At 44.0% G+C, this 19,250-nt stretch overlaps 2 protein-coding genes across 5 annotated transcripts in view; one reads left to right on the top strand and one right to left on the bottom strand.

Moving 5' to 3' along the window:
• The first annotated feature begins 510 nt into the window (after nucleotides 1-510).
• LOC108157464 (phenoloxidase-activating factor 2) lies at nucleotides 511-2,927 on the top strand. 2 transcript variants are annotated; one of them, XM_017289541.2, is made up of 3 exons: nucleotides 511-667; nucleotides 737-854; nucleotides 1,176-2,927. In XM_017289541.2, the coding sequence occupies exon 3, from the start codon at nucleotides 1,182-1,184 to the stop codon at nucleotides 2,469-2,471; it is 1,290 nt and encodes a 429-aa protein (XP_017145030.1). In that variant the 5' UTR covers nucleotides 511-667; nucleotides 737-854; nucleotides 1,176-1,181; the 3' UTR covers nucleotides 2,472-2,927. The 2 variants fall into 2 exon arrangements, with proteins under 2 accessions (XP_017145030.1, XP_017145031.1); XM_017289542.2 differs by lacking the exon at nucleotides 737-854 and having other exon boundaries at nucleotides 512-667.
• Nucleotides 2,928-6,053: 3,126 nt separating this feature from the next.
• The window catches only part of LOC108157024, a 28,001-nt gene continuing 14,804 nt past the window's right edge, over nucleotides 6,054-19,250 (bottom strand). Inside the window, exons 1-11 of one of the 3 annotated variants that reach the window (XM_033388946.1) lie at nucleotides 18,969-19,068; nucleotides 17,856-17,978; nucleotides 17,087-17,226; nucleotides 14,989-15,130; nucleotides 11,964-12,146; nucleotides 11,739-11,882; nucleotides 11,404-11,670; nucleotides 10,907-11,239; nucleotides 9,953-10,287; nucleotides 8,044-8,209; nucleotides 6,054-7,969 (exon numbers count right to left, since the gene is read on the bottom strand). In XM_033388946.1, the coding sequence (XP_033244837.1) occupies nucleotides 7,671-7,969; nucleotides 8,044-8,209; nucleotides 9,953-10,287; nucleotides 10,907-11,239; nucleotides 11,404-11,670; nucleotides 11,739-11,882; nucleotides 11,964-12,146; nucleotides 14,989-15,130; nucleotides 17,087-17,226; nucleotides 17,856-17,978; nucleotides 18,969-19,053 (2,217 nt within the window). In that variant the 5' untranslated portion in view covers nucleotides 19,054-19,068 and the 3' untranslated portion in view covers nucleotides 6,054-7,670. Of the gene's footprint in view, nucleotides 7,970-8,043; nucleotides 8,210-9,952; nucleotides 10,288-10,906; nucleotides 11,240-11,403; nucleotides 11,671-11,738; nucleotides 11,883-11,963; nucleotides 12,147-14,988; nucleotides 15,131-17,086; nucleotides 17,227-17,855; nucleotides 17,979-18,968; nucleotides 19,069-19,250 lie in introns of those variants that run through there. The other 2 variants (XM_017288832.2, XM_017288834.2) reach the window with 2 other exon arrangements.

Genomic DNA, 19,250 nt, shown 5'->3' with positions numbered 1-19,250 from the left:
ACACATCGTTTAAATGGGTTAGTATACTCTTTAAAATTGGTTTTCATATTTTAAATTTAAACTAAGGTTTTTATTGGTGCACTATTCAAGTGGCGCGTATTGTAATCTCATAGGTATAAAGAGCTACAGCAGAAAGAAGGGCCCATAGAAATTTAAGCTCTACACGCTGAGTCTCATCTCTTCATAAAAAGAGCGGAGTGTTTACTCAGCTTGAATAAATACACTGGTATGTATAGTTACTAAACCGGTTTGACAAGAAAATTTTCAATTGTTACATTCTCATATTAAAACATTTCCAGTCGCTCTTAGTTTCTTATTCACATTATACGTTCACCACATCTCTGCTCTTATCAGGGCTCGGGAGACAAAAGCGCTCTCTGCTCTCGGTCTTCTCGAGTAGAGAATAAGATTCGAACATAATGCTGATGTCGGGGCTACGTACGGCTACGAGTACCTACCTCGAATTTCAACTCACTCGGCTTACTTATCTCATTTGATTCAAGTTTTCAGCGGCAGTCGTATTCACAGCTTTGGAAGCGCCGCGTTTCGTGGTCCGTAGATTAGTAACACCAAAGGCAGGTTATCAACTAAGATTGGGTTTCGCCTCAGTTTAAAAGTTACTCATAATTTTGCCGATAAGTCAAGGTTATACAAAATTAAGAAACAAGTGAGTAATGTGTTGTTTAGTCGTTAAATTTAAAATTTCCCATACCTGAACGATATTCTGTTATTGTAGGGGTCAAGGGATTTTACAGTTTTCAATGAAAACTATGTAACTTTTCTTAGCAATAAACAATAGCTTGATGCAGATCACAGCATAGTAAAATAGTTCAACCGTGATTCTTACGAAGAAAGTAAGTACAAGAAAGTATAAGTATATATACATATATAATAAAATGTATAGTGAAAATATTTTGTATAGTGGGCTTAAAATTAAACAAGCTTTTCAAGCCAAGACATACATACTTTGCACCGGGCAGCAGGTTTCCGACAAATGGATATATTAAGTTAGTTTGCATTTAAACAGAAGGACTGTACTTGTTGCATTCCTTCTGCTCAATGGTTCAGCCGGGCTAGATGATTATTCGTTTCAAATGTGGGGCAAAATTTAAATAAATTAACATCACATACAAAATATCTAATATGTAACAATATCCGTATCTTTTCAATTACAGACTACGATGAATAGATATAGAAACCTCTGCCACTTGGTAATACTGGGTGCACTTTTGACTTTAAGTGCAAAAGGTGCTCCGCAGCAAGACTTGAACGCGGAGAAAAACATTCAAGAAATATTCAACACGAATATAGGAACACCAACAAACAATTCGCCGCCTCTAACGCAGCCATCTAGTGGAATTGGATTAGTAGTAACACCAGAACCAATAGATCCCTCAAGCCCACTGACGAATTTTGAATCTATAAGCGGAAAAACGGTCACTTGCAACTGTGTTCCCTATTATAAATGTGACCCGTCCACTAACAGTGTAACGGAGGACGAGTCGTTTGACGGATTTGGTGTAATCGATATCCGCTTTAACGACGACGATCCAGTCTGCCCTTCTTCTGTTGACATCTGTTGTGATGGAAATAGGACACGCTCTGAGACGCTGAACCCGACTCCGTTGGATAAACGACCGAACCAAGCACGGGGCTGCGGCATTCGCAACGTCGGTGGCTTGGACTTTACGCTCTCCGGTGTCACCCAGAATGAAGCAGGTTTTGGCGAGTTTCCATGGACAGTAGCTCTGCTGCATGCAGGCAATTTCAGCTATTTCTGTGCCGGTTCACTGATACACCCACAAGTAGTTCTGACTGCGGTGCACTGTGTCGAGACTCATAGTCCGGGGAGCTTCATGGTTCGAGCGGGTGAGTGGGACTCTCAAACAACCAAAGAGCGTCTTCCTTATCAGGATAGAACTGTGCAACGTATTATTACACACCCACAATTCAAAAGTCGAAACATAGCTAATGATTTTGCGCTCGTAATTCTCGCTCAGTCGGTTACTTTGGATGATCACATCAATGTGGTCTGCTTGCCACGACAAGGTGAAACTGCCGCACCTTCCACTATCTGTACTTCTACTGGCTGGGGCAAGGACGTATTTGGATCTCCGGGAAAGTACAGTGTAATAATGAAAAGTGTGCCGTTGCCTGTCGTGGACTTTAACACGTGCCAAACACGGCTGCGGAACACGCGACTTGGCCCAAAGTTTGCCTTGGATAAGTCATTTATGTGTGCCGGCGGCCAGCGCGGCGTAGACACTTGCCAAGGCGATGGTGGTGCACCACTTGCCTGCCCCATTGGTCTTGCCTCAGAGAATCGTTATCAACAGAGCGGTATTGTTGCTTGGGGAATTGGCTGCAACGATGAGGTGCCAGCGGCATATGCTAACGTGGCATTGGCACGAGATTGGATTGATCAGCAAATGTTAGCCAATGGTTTTGGAACATCGGTGTACACCGTATGATAATTTTCTGAACTTAAACTTTTCAGTTCAATTTTATAGTCGCCTGTTTCTTTGAAAAATGAAATTACATTAAATGATCAAATTATAACAGGCTTTTTTACTATGGATACATACTTTGAAGTTTAATTTTGCAATTCGATTTGATAATGATACAATTATCTAACATAATCCTTATATGTATCTATCAAGTTTGTTATAATACTTCCTGTTTATCAAACTAAAGCCGAGGCTTTTAATACTCTTGATCAATCTGACATATGTACATAAATGTAGAGTTGGCAACCCATAAACCAGCTGATCTATCGCTACGGATAGTCAGGGGTATAAGAGGAAGATATATTGATATAGGAGTAAGAGTTCGACTTCGGAAGCGGAAAGATGTGGGTAATAAGATATGAATAGGAACGCAAGTGTAATCTATTTGAAACGAAGAATAAATATTATACCTTTACTGTACTGTATTGTACTATGTAAATCAAAGTTCCCTCTATAGGTTAGGTTAGGTTAAGGCAGTAGCTGGGGAGAGGGAAGAACCTCCTTCCCAGCTCACTGAGGTATGCTACAGGTGTAGGCCTTTTAGCCTGTTCTTTACTCAAAGACTCAAAGAAAAACAAATCTTCAGAAATTAAAAACTTTTTTCAAACAAAAATTGTTATCCATCCGATACATATTTATGTTTGTGCTTATTATAAACTACGCGTGAAGAATGTATAAGAGCTGTAAAATATTTAAAACAAATATATCAAGCTACGACTATCTGACGCATTTTTTGTTTGCTGCATGCAGTGTAACTTGGTACCCAAAGGTGGAAATTGCCAAGTCATGATAATTTGACACAACATTGTCATTATACTAATCTTATGACCTTCCGCAGATCAGAGGAAGCTAAGGGTACCCCCATATACCGTGTGAGAATTTCTACAGTTAACGTTGTCTGTTCCTTTTTTATGCTCTGGGAACAGAGCCTCTAGCTGCCGAGCTCTGTTTTCCAGCAAGTCCTTTCCCCATGGCAATGCCCCTTTTAAATTTCATGCCCATAATTTTTTCGGAAGCAGTTGCAACATACGAGTATAAAAAACTGCAATTAGGTTGTTGTGAGGAGCGGCTGAGCGCCTCTTGGGTGGCCGTGTTTTGGGTTAAGCACATGTTACAGTTACAGTCAGCCTGTCACCTTCAACTGCAGCAGGGAAGGGGGTGTTAAGGGGTGATGGTGGACCAGAAAAATGAGACTCCACTTAACACCCGCACCAACTCTAACCGTTCCAAAGCAAGTGCAGGATACCCTATTCTTACATTTTTGCGGCCTCTGACGGCTTTTTGCTTCTCCGGCTGTCGCCGGTGTGTGTTCTAATGCCCCGCTAGTCAGCCACAGATGCTGGGCATGGGCATGAGCATAGGCATGACATCTGCGTGCGCGGTAAATAAGTATAATTGCAACACTTTGAGGGGGCATTTGAAGTGGCAAGAATTTTGACACCGTTTCGGTCTGAGGACGCATTTGTTTACATCTTTAATTTAATTTGTTTGTGTGAACATAGCTCTTAATTAAGCCCAGTCTTGGGCACACGCCCATGCGGCACCACAACGGACCTTCTACAGGTCCAAGTGAGCTTGGGAGGGTTTCATCACCCCCCCAGGCTACCGCCTGAACCTAACCTAACCTAAGCCCAGTCTTTTATATGTAGTACTTATACATACATGCATAAAGAACCAAAAAAAAGGAAGTTTCCACGATACTGCGAAAGCAAACTGTAACGAATAATAGAAACCCATTGTTTCGTTGAAATAACAGTGGTGGCTGGCCATAAGAAATGATTTAACAAAATATGGTCGAAATAATATACATTGTTCTTTCTCTTATTCCATTATCTAATTTTTCATTCACTACAATTCTCCTCCCGTTTTCCTTGCAAAAATCGTACCCAAACGATTTACACAAGTTAACTGTGCACATCGCCACACCCCCACATTCCATATATTTACTTTTCAACTACTGCACTAACTAAGGCGTTAGACACACTCAAGTAAACTTATAAAAATACTCGTACATACAATATATATCCCAGGCAGTCTACAGATCCAGAGATTTTATCAGGTTTCTATTGTTTATTTAATAAAGCTACACCTGTACTTGATATCATTTTTTCGATGTGAACGGGAGTCTAAAATAATAATAGAACGCATTTTAATATACTCGGATTGAGGTTCATTAAGTCAAATAATGTTCGGTACTCATTTGCAAGGGGAATTTATTGCAAAGTGCTTGTGGCTATTTAATATTTATAATTGAAAAAGTTTTGTTGTCGTACCCTCAGCCTCGCTTGAAGTACTTACTCTGCATGTTGGCCACTGCCGGTGGGTGCCATCCCTATCCCCATCTACAGCCACATCCGACCGTCTAATTTCTCTATCTGGCTCTGTCTCTGTCTCTGCCATTGCCAACTACTAGCAGCCACTTATCATAATTAGACTTTTGCTGGTGGTGCAAATGAAGAAGTTTCACTTCAATATATTAACCATGTTTCCAGAGGTGCCCACTTCTGGCAGGGCGCAATTAACAACTCGTTGCCACTGGGAAGCGGGTGACCAACCGTCTGAAAGGGCTTGTCTTGGGTGGCCGTGGCCATTAACATTACTACAAGGGTACGTATAGTAAGGACTGCCAAGTCCTGTCGACAAAAACAAAAAGTTATTCCCCAAGACATTTTCCTAATGAGAGGAGTCTTTCACTTGGGCCACTTACACTAACACCTACGAGCACTATGTGTGCAGACTTGCATTGGGTATAGTATCTATGCTTTTTCATCATTATTGACGGACCTAATCAATTGCAGTCCATTAGTCTTTGTAGTTGGCTGCATGCGAACGACTTTCAAGCTCGACATCATCATAAGTTCAGGGTAAACGTAAGTCCGCATGGCTATGGCTCCGACCATATTCCTTCTCCCCAGCGCTTGGGGCTGTCCCTGGGTACTCGAGTTGAGCCTGCCACGAGCAGATCAAGCAGGGCCGACGCGTCGGAGAGTCAGAAACTAAATAGATTTCCCCCTGACAACCAGTGAGCGCTTTTCTCGATTGGACCTGCCTGTCACTGACATTCCTGTTTGGGCGCTCGTTCAATGCCTTTGCTGCAGTCGGGTTTCTGCCCGTTGAGCAATTAACTTTTAAGCTTGCAGCATGCGAATTACAATACTTAGGTGTGTAGGGGCAGTGGTACAAAAGGTACTCGCTTTATACTCAGTGCTTGTGGATAACAGGCATATTTATTATTAAAGCAAATTGTTGCAGAGACTACTTTTTAGAATAGATCCGCCCCTTGTGGTCTGCATATTCTATATATCCTTGTAGGAAATATAAATACTTGGATCGGGTGAATAGTGCCTATTGGAAGGCCTATTGTAAGCTCGAATGGGCAAAATAGGAAACTAGATTAACAGCAAGCGAAAACAAATCGAAGTATGTGGCACTTATGTAACATATGTATGTATGTATGTATGTACATACCTGTATAAGTCCAGTAAGATTTCCTGGTAGTATATATGCATACATATACGTATGTATGTATGTAATGGAAAAACTGTATTTAATACGTATATATTTTTATTACCCTGTTTCAATATTTAGCCCCAAACAAAAATAATTGTAAAACATGAAAATGGTTTACGCTGCCGAATTGGGTCCACTAAATAGTTTTAATCTGGTCTCTCATTAATCCTATAGAAGAAGTATTTTTAATATGTGCGCATTTGCTTTTAGAGAACCATTGGCATTGAAAACAATTGTTCGATTATTAATGGACAGGAAGTAACATTCACATTATTGAGAGTAACTAGCAGCTCATTTAACTATATGGCTAGTTATCCGAAAATGTTTAACAGTTTCTAGGATCTTATGCTATACTACGCTGGGAAGTGGGAGTGTCTAGCTCTCTTTGTATATGATACTCGTACCTTAATGGTAATAAAGACATGGAGCCTTACAACTTTGTTACCCTATTGTACTCGTACTATTATCCAAAGTTAACGGTATGAATGGGTAAATTTATCCAATGTATGGGTATTAGGCACAAACGAACGTAACTGTGCATCTTTAAAAGGGGTGAGCTCGTTGATACTTGTAGTCATCCCCCAGTAACAAACAAGTACCGGATCTAACAAACTCTTCCTGTTAATGTACCTTACAATTTTCTTTTTCTCTGTTGAATATGGCTTATGACTATCTTCGAAAATTACAGTCTGCTATGCATGTTCAAACATTTTACAGACATACATACGAGTATGTATCATGGTTTGAATAAATCAAAAAATCATATCTTAAACCATCGGATCTTGCTTTTCGTCTCGAAATATTTAAAACTTCTACACTAAGTAGTTAAACATTTCTAACCGCATTATACTGCGGAGTATAACTATGAATGCACGTAATGTTCATTGATCTATAAGTACGAGTATGTTTAAACTTTAAACGGGTAGTACATAGTACTCTCATATTGTTGATAATTGGTAATTCTGTGCTTACACCTAATACATATAGCGATAGCGATATAAACGTAATCACATCCTCTCATGCAGGACTAGCTCTGCATCGTAACTATGTTCGTACTGCTCCAAAGAGGTTGGTTCGTTTTGTTAACGGTTACAGGTTACAGGTTAGCCTCTAAACAGGAATTATAATTTAAAAACTCTGGCAATCAATTTAGATCTAGTCTCTTACAAAACGGGCTAGTTACTTAGGAATAAACAAGTCTGGCAATATTTACAAATAAAATAGATCCTGTACAGCCGCCGCAAGCTCGACGCAATCTCCAAATGGAGTCGACAATATTGGTTCCTAGAAGCACTGACTGCGCACGGACGCGCAAATCTGCAGACCACTCTCACTATTGTTGGTTGATTTTGTAGAATGTTGGGACTCCTGCTCTGGCTGTATGGTCCCGAAGGACCTGGGAGATTTCAGGGTGAGCAGTTTGTTTGGCAGAGCCATTGAAGCTGGCCCTGGCGAGGCAGTCACGGTGATTGCTGGTATGTCCGGCTTGTTGCTGTTAGTAGGAGTCCCTGAGCGACTTGCTCCGCCATCGCCACTGGAGCTTGCCCTGGAGCCCATTGTCGCCGTCAGCGGTAGCATGTTGAAGCCCACGCCCATGTGAGACGGTCGCACTGCAATTGCGATCGGCAAAGAAGCCTTTCGGTTGAGCGAGTGTCACCCATAGAAATACTGAGCGCTGCTCTCTGTAGACACGCCCCGGGTCAGATTCCTTGGTACGGTGCTATCATAGTAGACCCCGCAGCCGCTATTCGAGGTTGAGGGCATGGCGGTTAATGGCAGAGGATGACCAGAACTTATAGAAGTCGGTGGTGGTGAGGGAGAGCTCATTATTCCCATGCTGGTGGGTATCAACGTGCGTCGTAGAGTGTGGTGATGTCCAGCCACCATGACAGCACCGCTTAGGTACGCTGGGGAAACCGTGCTGAGTCCAGAGGGTCCAAGAAAGTGGGGACCTACAAAACATTGTAACAATTTCGCAAATTAAAGTAAATAAGTAAATTGATCGTATCCTAACACGTTTTCTCACCCATTGTCAGAGGACCGTTGGTTGCAGGATGGCCCATGGTAGTGTAACTGTTGGCCTGTGAGTGCGGGGCCATCAGAACGGTAGTTGCTCCAGAGGTAGGGTGCGATAGTGCGCTGGGTAAGCCAGCGTAGCTGCACTTGGGCGTCGGTGCGTATGTCATGTAGGTCTTTTGTTTGCCAGCCCATGCCCATCGTCAGTTTTGTGTGTGTTCATGGTGACGGCGCGACCATAATGGACATGAAAAGGGAGAGCAGAGTGGGGCATAGAGTTAGGCTGGCTCTCATTAGTGCCTGTTGGCGTTTGCTAGCATGACTTGGTCGGTTTGGTGTCAGTTGCGACAATTGTGGACTTTCAGCCCCTTACTCTATTCTGGGTTCTCCAATCGTTACTAATCGGCTAGAGTAGAACGGCTAGAATAAGTTCTATCTCTAATTTACTCTTTGGCCTGATCGTCATCAGGCGATTACCTCAAACGATTGCCGATGATGAACGCTTAATTAAGTGTAAGTATAGGTATATGAGCAAACGTAAGGAACTAAGAATTTCCGACTAAAAAATCGATGTATGTATAAATTTAACAAAATGCTCTCTTGGAGTAACTATGATTCAGAAACCGACTGTCCCAACCGAACTTTTTGACAGTATTTTCAGCACCATCAAGAATCAGATCTGAAATCAGATTGATCAGCTGTAACAAATAGTGGGTTTTACACGAGTTTTTATACCCTATAGGGTATGAATGGCCTGCACAGTGTGTTGACTGCGAGACATGAAGATTGCATATATGTACATACATATGTAGGCATGTATATTTGGATGTGTAGGTTCTATATGTGCATCGGATCCCTGCTGTCCTGTTGTTTTTGCTCTTTTCCTCTCAGTACCCATGGAACAAACAAAGGGGACAGAAATTGTTGCAGCGTGCATTTGGAGCAAGGATGCTTCCACCTGGCAGGCAGGGAGGCAGGCAGGTAAGGTAGATTCCCAACGCTTTAAAATCCAGGGTTCTTTGTTTGCGAAAAAGGATTTAATGGCAAGAGGAAAGGAAATGCACTTGTGCCCACTTTCCCTTTTCCCTTTACCCTTTTCCCAGTCCTTCCGCCACAATGGTCTGACTCCCGCATTCATCCGCCCTTGCCTTTTGGCAACAGTAAGAAAACGAAGCATCCTCCTCACTCCCAATTTTCATCAGAAACAATGCTCGGCTTTCTTGAACTTTTGTGCTCCTACTTCGTCACACATGGTCGACTGCACCCACAATGAGATTTACATAATTATAAATGACTATTTACCTCCGACAATGGCTGCTGTCCGAGACACTAATTGGGGTATGTGTAGCATGGGGTGGCATGCGGTAAGACTCTAATATTCGCTTTGCGGATGCAGAGTATGTAATTTGAGGGATTGCTGCGAGCGTAGGAACACTACTGACACTATTGTACCCGTTAAGGAACGCAGACTACCCTTATTTAGATATACTCGTACATACATAAGTCCATCGCTAAGCAAGAAGAAAATGGAAGAGACGCAAAGTCTGTATAAACACATATTCTTTTCGCCGAACCGGACCGGACAAGAATAAAATAAATACAGTCCACTAAAATAACATAACATCACTCGAGCATATTATTCACGAACAGTACCACTAGACAACGCAGAAGTCAGTCGTTACCCGTCTATTTAGGGTTCAAGCAACTATACACGACAATGTAACAATGTAATACTGGACGAGACACAAATATATTTGCTCCGAAGTGCTATTAAATTCGGCGGAATGGGTCCTTCTGCCTGGTACATAAATAGGTACATATGTATGTACATTTTGTTTATACTACTGATATACTGATACTGGCCGAGATAGCAAATTTAAGCATAGTAATTCATTGGGAAGAATGAGAAAGCTACTTACCTCGTTTCGAGACGATAGGCTGGGCAATGGCATCGGACCTGTTAAGTCGATGTCGGCGTCGATGTCAGATATGTCATCTGCGAAGGAGTCTGGAAGATGGGCTTCTCCTGGTGTCGTCTGTTGAAATTTGCTTGCACCTCCATTCCCGACACCTGTATTGCCACCTTGCGTATCAGCAAAGGATTTGGCCCCGACCCCGTTGCCACTTGAGCTGCTGTTCTTCCGCTCACCCCGTCGTTTCTGCAGCGTGAGCCGGCCGATGACAAGCGTCAGGCAGAGGAGAACTCCAGCCGCCACCGATATGATTAGGTAGAGGTAAAATTGCTCCTGATGTTCTGCTCGCCAATAAAAGAATCAAATAAATACTACAGGCAGGGAAATTCACATCAAATAGTGTTAGTTGACTATGCTAATGATGTCAAAAGTTATAGTCGCCAGCGGGCACGTCCGCACGGTCGGAGCGTGGCCTGTTTTAGTGGATAGGGCAAGCCGGGCTGAACTTTAACTCGTGTGTTTGTGTCAAGGGACATAAATGAAATGAAAACTTTTCCACGTGTGGTGGGGAGATGCAAGCTTGTGTGCCACATGTTTAGCTTGCTGAGTTGACTTTACTGCTTATGACAGCATTCGGTAAGGCCTTTCATCAGATGTGAAAGGGAGCGAGTCGTGGTCGGGACACTTACTCATTGTCGGTCGTCTGCAGAGTGTTGGGACGTGATTTTACCGTGGTGAATGCTTTGAGGTGCTATCAGTGTTTGTGGATTCTTCAGCATTCATACATTTATTCCAGCGTATTGTATACGTGTTTTTGTAAGTACGAGTATGTTTATGTGTGTGAAGTAAAAGTTTGATTATTTACACATTTCGTGCAAAAGGTTTCGTGCCAAAACGAAAACGAAACGTAAGCCAACCGTGTGTATGTAGTAGCGAGTTGCGAAGGACATCCACACTCACTTCGTATATGGATATAGGAGCTCAGCCAATTTACCAAGAAACCAATGACCTCGACCCGCTCGGTTACGATGTCCTCCTCGGTACAGTTCAGTCCAATGACGCCCCAATCATCGACATTAACGCACTTGCGGCGGTAAATAATGTTTCTATCAGCGACGTTAGGTTCAGGTGTTGATTTTGAACTCAATTCAGAACCTTCGGTGTGGACATCGACTGTACCGATTTCTTCACTTGAAGAAGTCGTGTTTACCGATTCTGCTATCTCAGTAACAAAGTCTTTGCTTAGTGCTGATTTTATCCGATCTAGTAGTCGTAAAGATGATACAAGTCTTTCTGTGAAAGGAAAAGTTCTCTAGTCTCTATATCAGCTATGCTCCAAAACACATCATATCCGTATCAATGATGTATTTTCAGGTTTCAGGTACTTTACTTTTTAAATAGGGATGTGGTTTCCAATCAAATACTCTACAATACTCCTTCAAAATTGTGCGACTTACCTTCCAATAAACTATCGTCCCGCGAAAGAAGTGGTGGTAGGAGTGTGCTGGAAGTACCGACACCTAGCGCACCATTTCCGAAGTCGAACGGCATGCCAACATTTGGAATAGCGCCTTGGAGCTTGGGGGCCGGCGGAATCGCTTCGGACTCTTTGTAGAACTGGTCTTCGTCATAAAGTTCATCTTGGTCCATGTCTAGCTCAGACTGTTGCGGCTCGTCGCCCTCCGGCGCAGTCTCGTAACGATCCTTCAGCACTTTGCGAGGAACTAATAGTGCGGGGAAATGTAAGCAAACCTTAATTCTCGTTCAAGATTTAAAGCCGTCGAGTACTTACTGCAGGTGTAGACAACCTTTAGGTACATCCGCACATCAGCTTTGCAGGGACGACCAAATGTACCAGCATCTGCGGTCACCGAGCAGCGTCTACGCCCATGGCAAATCTGCATCACTGTCTCCGTGGCGTACGATACTAGGCAAGCTGAAAAGTATTTTAGCAAAAGGCCACGCGTAACACCACCATGAAATCAGCAAGAAATCAGCACTCCGCAGATCTACTTACTCGGCTTGCCGTTGTCTTCGCTGGTTCCAGTGCCAGTACTTGCCCCAGCGCTCTGGCCCCCGCACTGTACGCTTTCGCGTTCTGTGTGGCCGAAGGAAGCGCTGTATATAGCAATGCGTGAATACGGATTGCACACAAGCGGCATATTGTCGTTCTCGCACGCCACCTTGCTGCGGAATTCGTCTGAGACATCGACATACACATCGTTCCAATCGATGGAATGGAGAAATTATGAGCCATAAATATATTAAAATAAAAGGTGCAAAATACATGCATACTTATTATTGACTATTGTACAACGTACATTGTACATACATACACATGTACTTATGTACTTATATACCCCACATATACCACATACATATATCTTCTTTACCACGAGTACTTCTGCAGGCATTGAAATTCTGCCAGTCTGGCCAGCAGCATATCGACTTTGGAATACTCGATTACGTTCGAAAATGTATTACTAACCTTGGTTAAAAAAATGTATACTCGTACTCATTACAAATTACTTAATTAAGGACTCTTATTCTCGGACATAACTTTCTTCAAACTATTGCAATTAAAATATATTGCACTCTTCTAACCTAACCTAGATAGTCCTTCAGTTCATGTAAATCCCCAAAGACTTAAAGTTTTTTATCTCATTTCTATCCGAAATGATCTCCAGTTTGAGCGCCCCTATTGTACGGAAATCAATAAGTTAGGGATAGAGTTCATATATATTCGTATAAGAAGTTATGAACTGAGTTGCGGGTGTCTCGCAAAGGTCTATGCTCCAGTGGGGTGCGTACATTTGCTGTCCTAAGCATTAGTCTCTGTGTCTCAGGGTATGTGTGTTGGTATATTATGTATACGCACAAATGGAACTTTCAACGCCAACAGAGCGGACTGGGATAAAGTTTAATAAATTTGGTAAATATTTGGTTAACTGTTGGGGTTGTGCCTCTGCCCGAAGGTTTTGCTCGCTGGTCTCTCCACAGGCCTTAGGGGCACGTGCTCGCACGCCCTCGTGTGCTTTCCGCCTACCGGGGTAGGCGACCTATTGAAAGCCGTGATTCCTTGGTTCTTCGGAGAGTACACGTTTTATTACGGCTAAACGTGAGAAAAGTTGAAAATTGGCATTTTTTATGACCACAATGTGCCGCCCGCACAAACCACTCCCCAGGCGCCCCTTCCTCTAGCTTCTTCAGCCGGGCAGCTGGTGGGAAGGCCATACTTCTGCTTCTGGCTGCCTCTGACTGCCTCTGGCTGCTTGGGTCGTGCAGCTAAGGATGAGTTTCCGCATCAGCCTCATCCGCATAGTACGGTGTAGCAACATCCAAAGCCAAAGGCAAAGCCAAAGCTAGGCGGCTCGACCCCTTCCATTCCACGCACATAACCCGGCCGTTATTTTTCAACGTTTCCCACTCGTACTTTGCAGTTTTATTACTTGTCGCTGGTGTCCGTAATGAGCAAAAGATAACAGACAATTTAGGGAAAAAAGAGGAAAAAAGAGGTTCCTTAATTACATTACTCCCGTCTCTCGCTGCGGCTGTGGGTCGACGGTTGTCACCACCACATCCCTCCGCTGAATCTTAGTCCTCTTCCCATCCTGCCTCTGCCATCTAAAGAGCTACGTACTCGTACTTGTACATGTGGCCGTGGCCGTGGCTTTTTTCTGGCCGTTCTGCACTTCCCTTTTCTAATTTGACTGCCGTGCTGGTGCTGCTGCTTCCCTCGCCAGTGCGCTTTTTGTGTTCTCTCTGGCTTTGGTGTGTTTGTGCTCTTCTTAACGAGATAGCATCTGCTTCACTTGACACAGAAAATAAATAGGAAGTAAAAACGGTGCCGGGTCTGGCATAAATTACTAAAGAATTACATATTTACTAGCTCCAAAGCAGTACCTTCGCGTTGGAGTCGGCGGCCAGCCGTACACAAAGTCGAATACACAGCATCCAAAGGACATCTGCATTTATCGGAAATGCGTTTGCCGTGCTGTGGAGCGCATTAAGAGCTCGTTTATCGCGCACACGGACCATGCCCAGGACCTGGGATTGGCCGGAGCAGGTGTCTACTAGTACTTGCCGGCAGCAAGTGACAGGTAGCAAGTCACATCAGTTCGCTTATCGCCTCCGCTCCAAATGCTCCGGGCCCCCGAGTGAGTAAGCGCGAATGGCCAAGCGGATCGTAAATAATCGGGGCCATTAGCCCCTTAGCTGTGGAGATGGAGGCGAAGGCAAACGGCGTTGCTCAAATGCGCTGCGCCAAACTATGCAAATAGTTTAGCAAAAAGTTTACACAACTATTGTTAACGAGCGCAGCTGCATCGCTCATTATGCTCTCAGCATAATCAAATCGGAAAGTCCAGAAGCCAGGATTATTGCAGCCAGTGGCCACGGCCACCCGAAGACAATTCTCCCTTTTGCTCCCTCCACACCATGCAGACCTTTCCAATAAAACCAGCATTAACTAGAGACCGATATCCGACTAAAGGATGTCTGCTAACAGATTTATGTGATTTAAACAGACAAACGAAACGATTGCCATGGACATGACGTGGATACATCGAATTAAACCCTCTACCAACCATTTCCAAATTTGCACGTGCTCTAGATATTTAAATATTTGAGTGATCTGTGAATGATAAGTCCGATTTATAGAATGTTGCCCCAATTTTCGTTTCGTTTGCTCCCAATTTAACGACACCACTGCCATATTGTTCATCTGTTTCAGCCGACGTAAATTTGTTTGTTTGCTTAAAAACTTAAATTGATATTTGCCACTTTTGCAGCAGGCAAATATTTATCTTATCGCACAGCAAATGGTATATTTCATGTATGTTGTCGGCGAGGACGGACGAGGACGGTGTCTGCAGCCTGGCAAGTCCTGCGCCTCACTCGACATATTCCAATCGATTGCATCCGCAAAGGAATGTGCATATGCACACACCCAGCCCACGCCCACACAGAACTCTTGCTTGGCTAGGACTAGTATTGTTTGGGCCTCAGCCCGGTGCTGACTAGATAGAAGCTGTAATACTTACATGGACGGCATTTGTAGGCAATCTCGACGAATTTCCGTATGCCCGAACAGGGATCTCCACTAGAGTGCGTTTTGGAATTCGCGGCAAACTTGCAGTGCCGTTTTTTCTGGCAGGCATCGACCACCGTCTGCAGGAGGGCGTACTGTAAGAAACCAGACAGAACAGCATGAGAAGAGATGTATGATAGGGCGGAAGGTATTGCAGGCGGATTCGATTGGGATACCAATGTTCGTGCATTGGGCACATCTGTCCCAATACGTCGGTGCTGGTGGCAGGGATGGGGGTTCCGGAGGCATTCTTGGAGCGGAGCCAAGGCAACGGTTTGAGAGTACACTCGTAAATCCTTGCACTCCCAGCGAACTAAAGCGAGGCTCAGAGATTAAACAATATTTTATGCGATACAAATCCAGCTGATACTGAGATGAAATGATACTCTCCCTGTTACATAATCGAATAATCTGGCGATGAAAATAAGTTAAGTGCTGTGGCAGCAAATGGTAATTGAATATTTCTCCATTTTGTCTAAATTGGACTGTGGCTGATGTACCTATGTAAATATAATTGCCTTTGTCGGCGATAAATGTGTAATTAGAGAGGTGGCGGATAGCACCTTTGCCACAGAAGGAAGCCGATCATTTTCGTTGCTGTAATTTGTTTTAATCGTTCGAGATTCATACATAGGATTATGCCTATTCATCATATTGCTTTGCGTTAGTCAGAATATGATAAACGCTCAAGGGCACACGGAGTTTTGCCATATCAATACTAATCATTCCGGATAATTGAAATGTTTCCGGTTAGGTCTATGCAGGAAAGATAGGCGAGGAAAGGGCAGTGCTAAACTTCCTGTAATTCGAATAAATTAGGTCGATTTTTGGGGGTGCACAATATACATACAAACATACATATGTATGTATGTATATCTACCAATAACTATTGTGTCATTGTCAAGACAAAACCTTGGCTAATAATTTGTTTGCTTGTTTTGGTTTGTTTGAGAAGAATGATATGTGCTAGCAAATTTAGTTCCAGCCATTCCTCTGTCTGTAGCACATCTCCCTTCAATGAAACGTTGAGCCTGCTGTGCTCGGGATGGGTATGCATAAGCTGTTGCTAATGCTTTGCTATTTGGCCTTCAACCGTAGAACTTTGGTTCCGGGTTATGCACCCTCCGGGACTATAGTGTAAATGCCTCTGCTCCTCTCAAATTGGATCGTCTTCTTTAGGATTTGTCGTTGGATCTGCTTCGTCGCAGCACTTAGCCACACATCCCACATGCGATACAACGAGACACTCAGACATTTGGAGCGACATTGACTAACTTCAAATTGATGTGCCTAATGAAGCGCAACAAGGGCGAGCGGCACACACATTAATCAGTGGGATATGGGATATGCTTCGATGTGAAATTAACCACGACATCGACTGCACTGACACTGATACTGGCACCACAGACAAAGACGAGGAACGGGGAACACTCGTATGGTAGTTAAATGCTTTTATATTATCAAAAAATCAAATTAAGTCATTGGCCGACTCGTTACAACGGCCTGCAAGTGGTCAAGAAACGCATTCGGATACAAGAGAGTATTTTATAATTATTTTCAATAGTTGGTTGGGCTTAGGCCATGCCTTCGAGGAGCAGGCCCTGGAGTGGGCTCCACGAATTGCTCATACGAGAACAAATGATTTATCCCTTCGCATTGGCCAAAGTGAATCGAATCGATTTTTATTATGAATTATTGCTGTTTTTATGGCATCGTTCTACTTCGCTGATTTATTTATGCTGTGTCCACATGTGCGAGTGGTCTTTTTATGGGATACGTGTGAGAATGTCTTTGAATGCCATGCGGAAAATGGGAAAATAAAATTGGGCACAAGGGTAAGGCGATCCGCTGTCAAGTGGCAACCAGCTACGCTGACCATCCTCATCCCGAAGCGGCTGCATCATACACCAAGGACAAGCCTGTGCCGCAGTGCGGTCAATACTGGCCATGCTTCCGTCGCGTCGCGTTGCGTCTCCTCCTGCCATGCCTGCTTTCAGCCTCGATGATGAGTGCGACGATGATGGAATTGCAATTATACTGATTCTGCTTACCTGTAATCCGCTTACTGTACACGCTTCCGGCGGTTTGACTTCGATTTCTGTGCCACTGTGGATGACAGCATCGCCGGCACTTCCGGTCGTGGTGAGGTCCTCTTGCGAAACGGGTGGACACAGGCTGTGGTCGGTTAAATCTGTTCAAGTGGACGAGAGCGGAATTTTGTTTTTGTGAACGTGTCGTGGACGATTTCGGAATGCTTTTAAGTGGAGAAGGCAGGTGTACGAGTACACCAAGGGACAGGAAGACACGAGTGGGACGAGTGGGCTGGAGTGACACATGCCAAGTGGACACAAGTACCATAATAGGAGCATTCAATGCAAAAGCTACGTCGAAGCGCCCCCCCCTGACCACAAGAGCCCAAGAGTCCAAGAGCCCAACCTTTCTATATTTACTTCCCATACGATCGCCCGATACTTGATATGGGCGTGTGTTTGGGCCGGCTCGTTGTTGTTTGGCCCATGTTCGAGGGACATGGTAGTGGTGGAATAATACACCTCCAAAGCTGCCCATTTTGTGTGCCAGCGTAGAGGGACACAAACACGTCCATTTTCCCGTTCCCATTCCCGTTTCCCTTCCCGTTCCCGTTCCCGTTCCCTCAGGCAAGTACAACCCAATGCGCACAATCGACGCGTGTAACGGACAAACTTTGGCCAGCAATCAATCAATTGAGACATTGCTGCCAGGACGAGCCCGGCCCGTCCACTCCTTGTCCAGTCCACTTCCCTCTGCAGTACTGCCTCTTCCGTACGTGCCCCGACTTACCTCCCGCCCGTCCGTACTGAGCCAGCTCGATAGAAATGCTGGTGCCGCGTGGACAACTGAGTGACAGCTGCTCCGAGTCGCATCCTGCGCGCTGGTACGTTCTCAAGGTGGCGGCCAGGAGAGCTGAAAACAAGCAACGACAAAGAATTGAAACTTATTAGATGATACTAAAAAACCCATACATATAATCAAAAGAAAACACAATTTGGGAGTCAACAAGTCCACAAGCTTCAATCTTTAAGCATACACTATTTGAAGATTACTGAATCGAAGAATGTAGGATATGCGAGTATATTTCAGATTCATGTGTACAACCGAAAGTTGCCTTCAAAAGTAAACCTAGAAGGGAAGTCTTTACTTTCACCAATTTCTGTACTATCGTGAATAGCTCAAGAGTATACAGAAATAAAGGAACGAAACGAGTGCGGTGGCGCTGGAGTTGCGCGGTGCGGAAGCAGAAGCAAAGAAAATTCGATTTCCACTATGCAGTCGTTCCGTTCCGCCTTCAACTGAACTGACACTTGACACCTAAGCAAATTCAGACATTCAATTTCATGTGAAATTATTTCCGAATATTCTTTCGTGGCGCTTGACAGCAGTGTAAACAAGATAGAATGACAGATGCTGAAATTGCGCGGCTACAAAATACCCGGCACTAGTGCCAAGAATCTGCAAAGCCCATCCGAAATCCGATAGACTGTGGTTAAGTTCTTAATCGATACATGAGATGTCCAGCTGTGTGGTCTGCTGCGCAGATTTTCGGAAGCCCAGCAAAGCCCACGGGCTCAGAGAGTACAGGGTATAGGAAATGGCTGGTATTTGTTTCTGTTTATTGTGCTTTCCTCGCAGCCACTAGCTCCTAGCACTGGTAAAGCATGGGAAAGTGGTGTGGTGTTCTTGGCCTTGTCCTCAACGCTTCCTAGCGCCTCTGACTTCATTATTCAACTCCTGGGTAGGTGCTTCTGAGTGTCGGCTTCTTCATCAAATAACGCACAGGGGCCACCCACGCGGATGATGTCAGGGACGGACGTAGGACCAGGACCGCCTAGCGGAAAGCGCGAGCTGAAGTAAAATATGTACGCGCACATGGCACGAGTATTAAGTAGTAAATACCAATATCTGAACGCATATGTGTGTGCACACTTACGATACTCGTATATGCACGAGTATGTATAGCACTGCTATTGTAGAAGTCCATTTTTCGATGTGAATTACAATAGAATACTGCGAGCAGTGTGTTGAAAATCCATTCGCAAAAGCAGCCACAGCACCATCAACAATCCCCCATCCCCTCAGCCCATCATCCACCAAAGAATTTCCATTGTATATATATATATGTCTGTATAGACACGTATTTACGGACAGATGTCTGCTACAGACAGATATGGCTACATC

Source organism: Drosophila miranda, chromosome 2, assembly GCF_003369915.1.
Source record: "Drosophila miranda strain MSH22 chromosome 2, D.miranda_PacBio2.1, whole genome shotgun sequence".
Lineage (NCBI taxonomy): Eukaryota > Metazoa > Arthropoda > Insecta > Diptera > Drosophilidae > Drosophila > Drosophila miranda.
This window is presented reverse-complemented; position numbering and strand designations above follow the sequence as displayed.

Bases quoted from the DNA above. Each gene is read 5' to 3' on its own strand.
- LOC108157464 (XM_017289541.2), top strand. From the start codon at position 1,182: ATGAATAGATATAGAAACCTCTGCCACTTGGTAATACTGGGTGCACTT.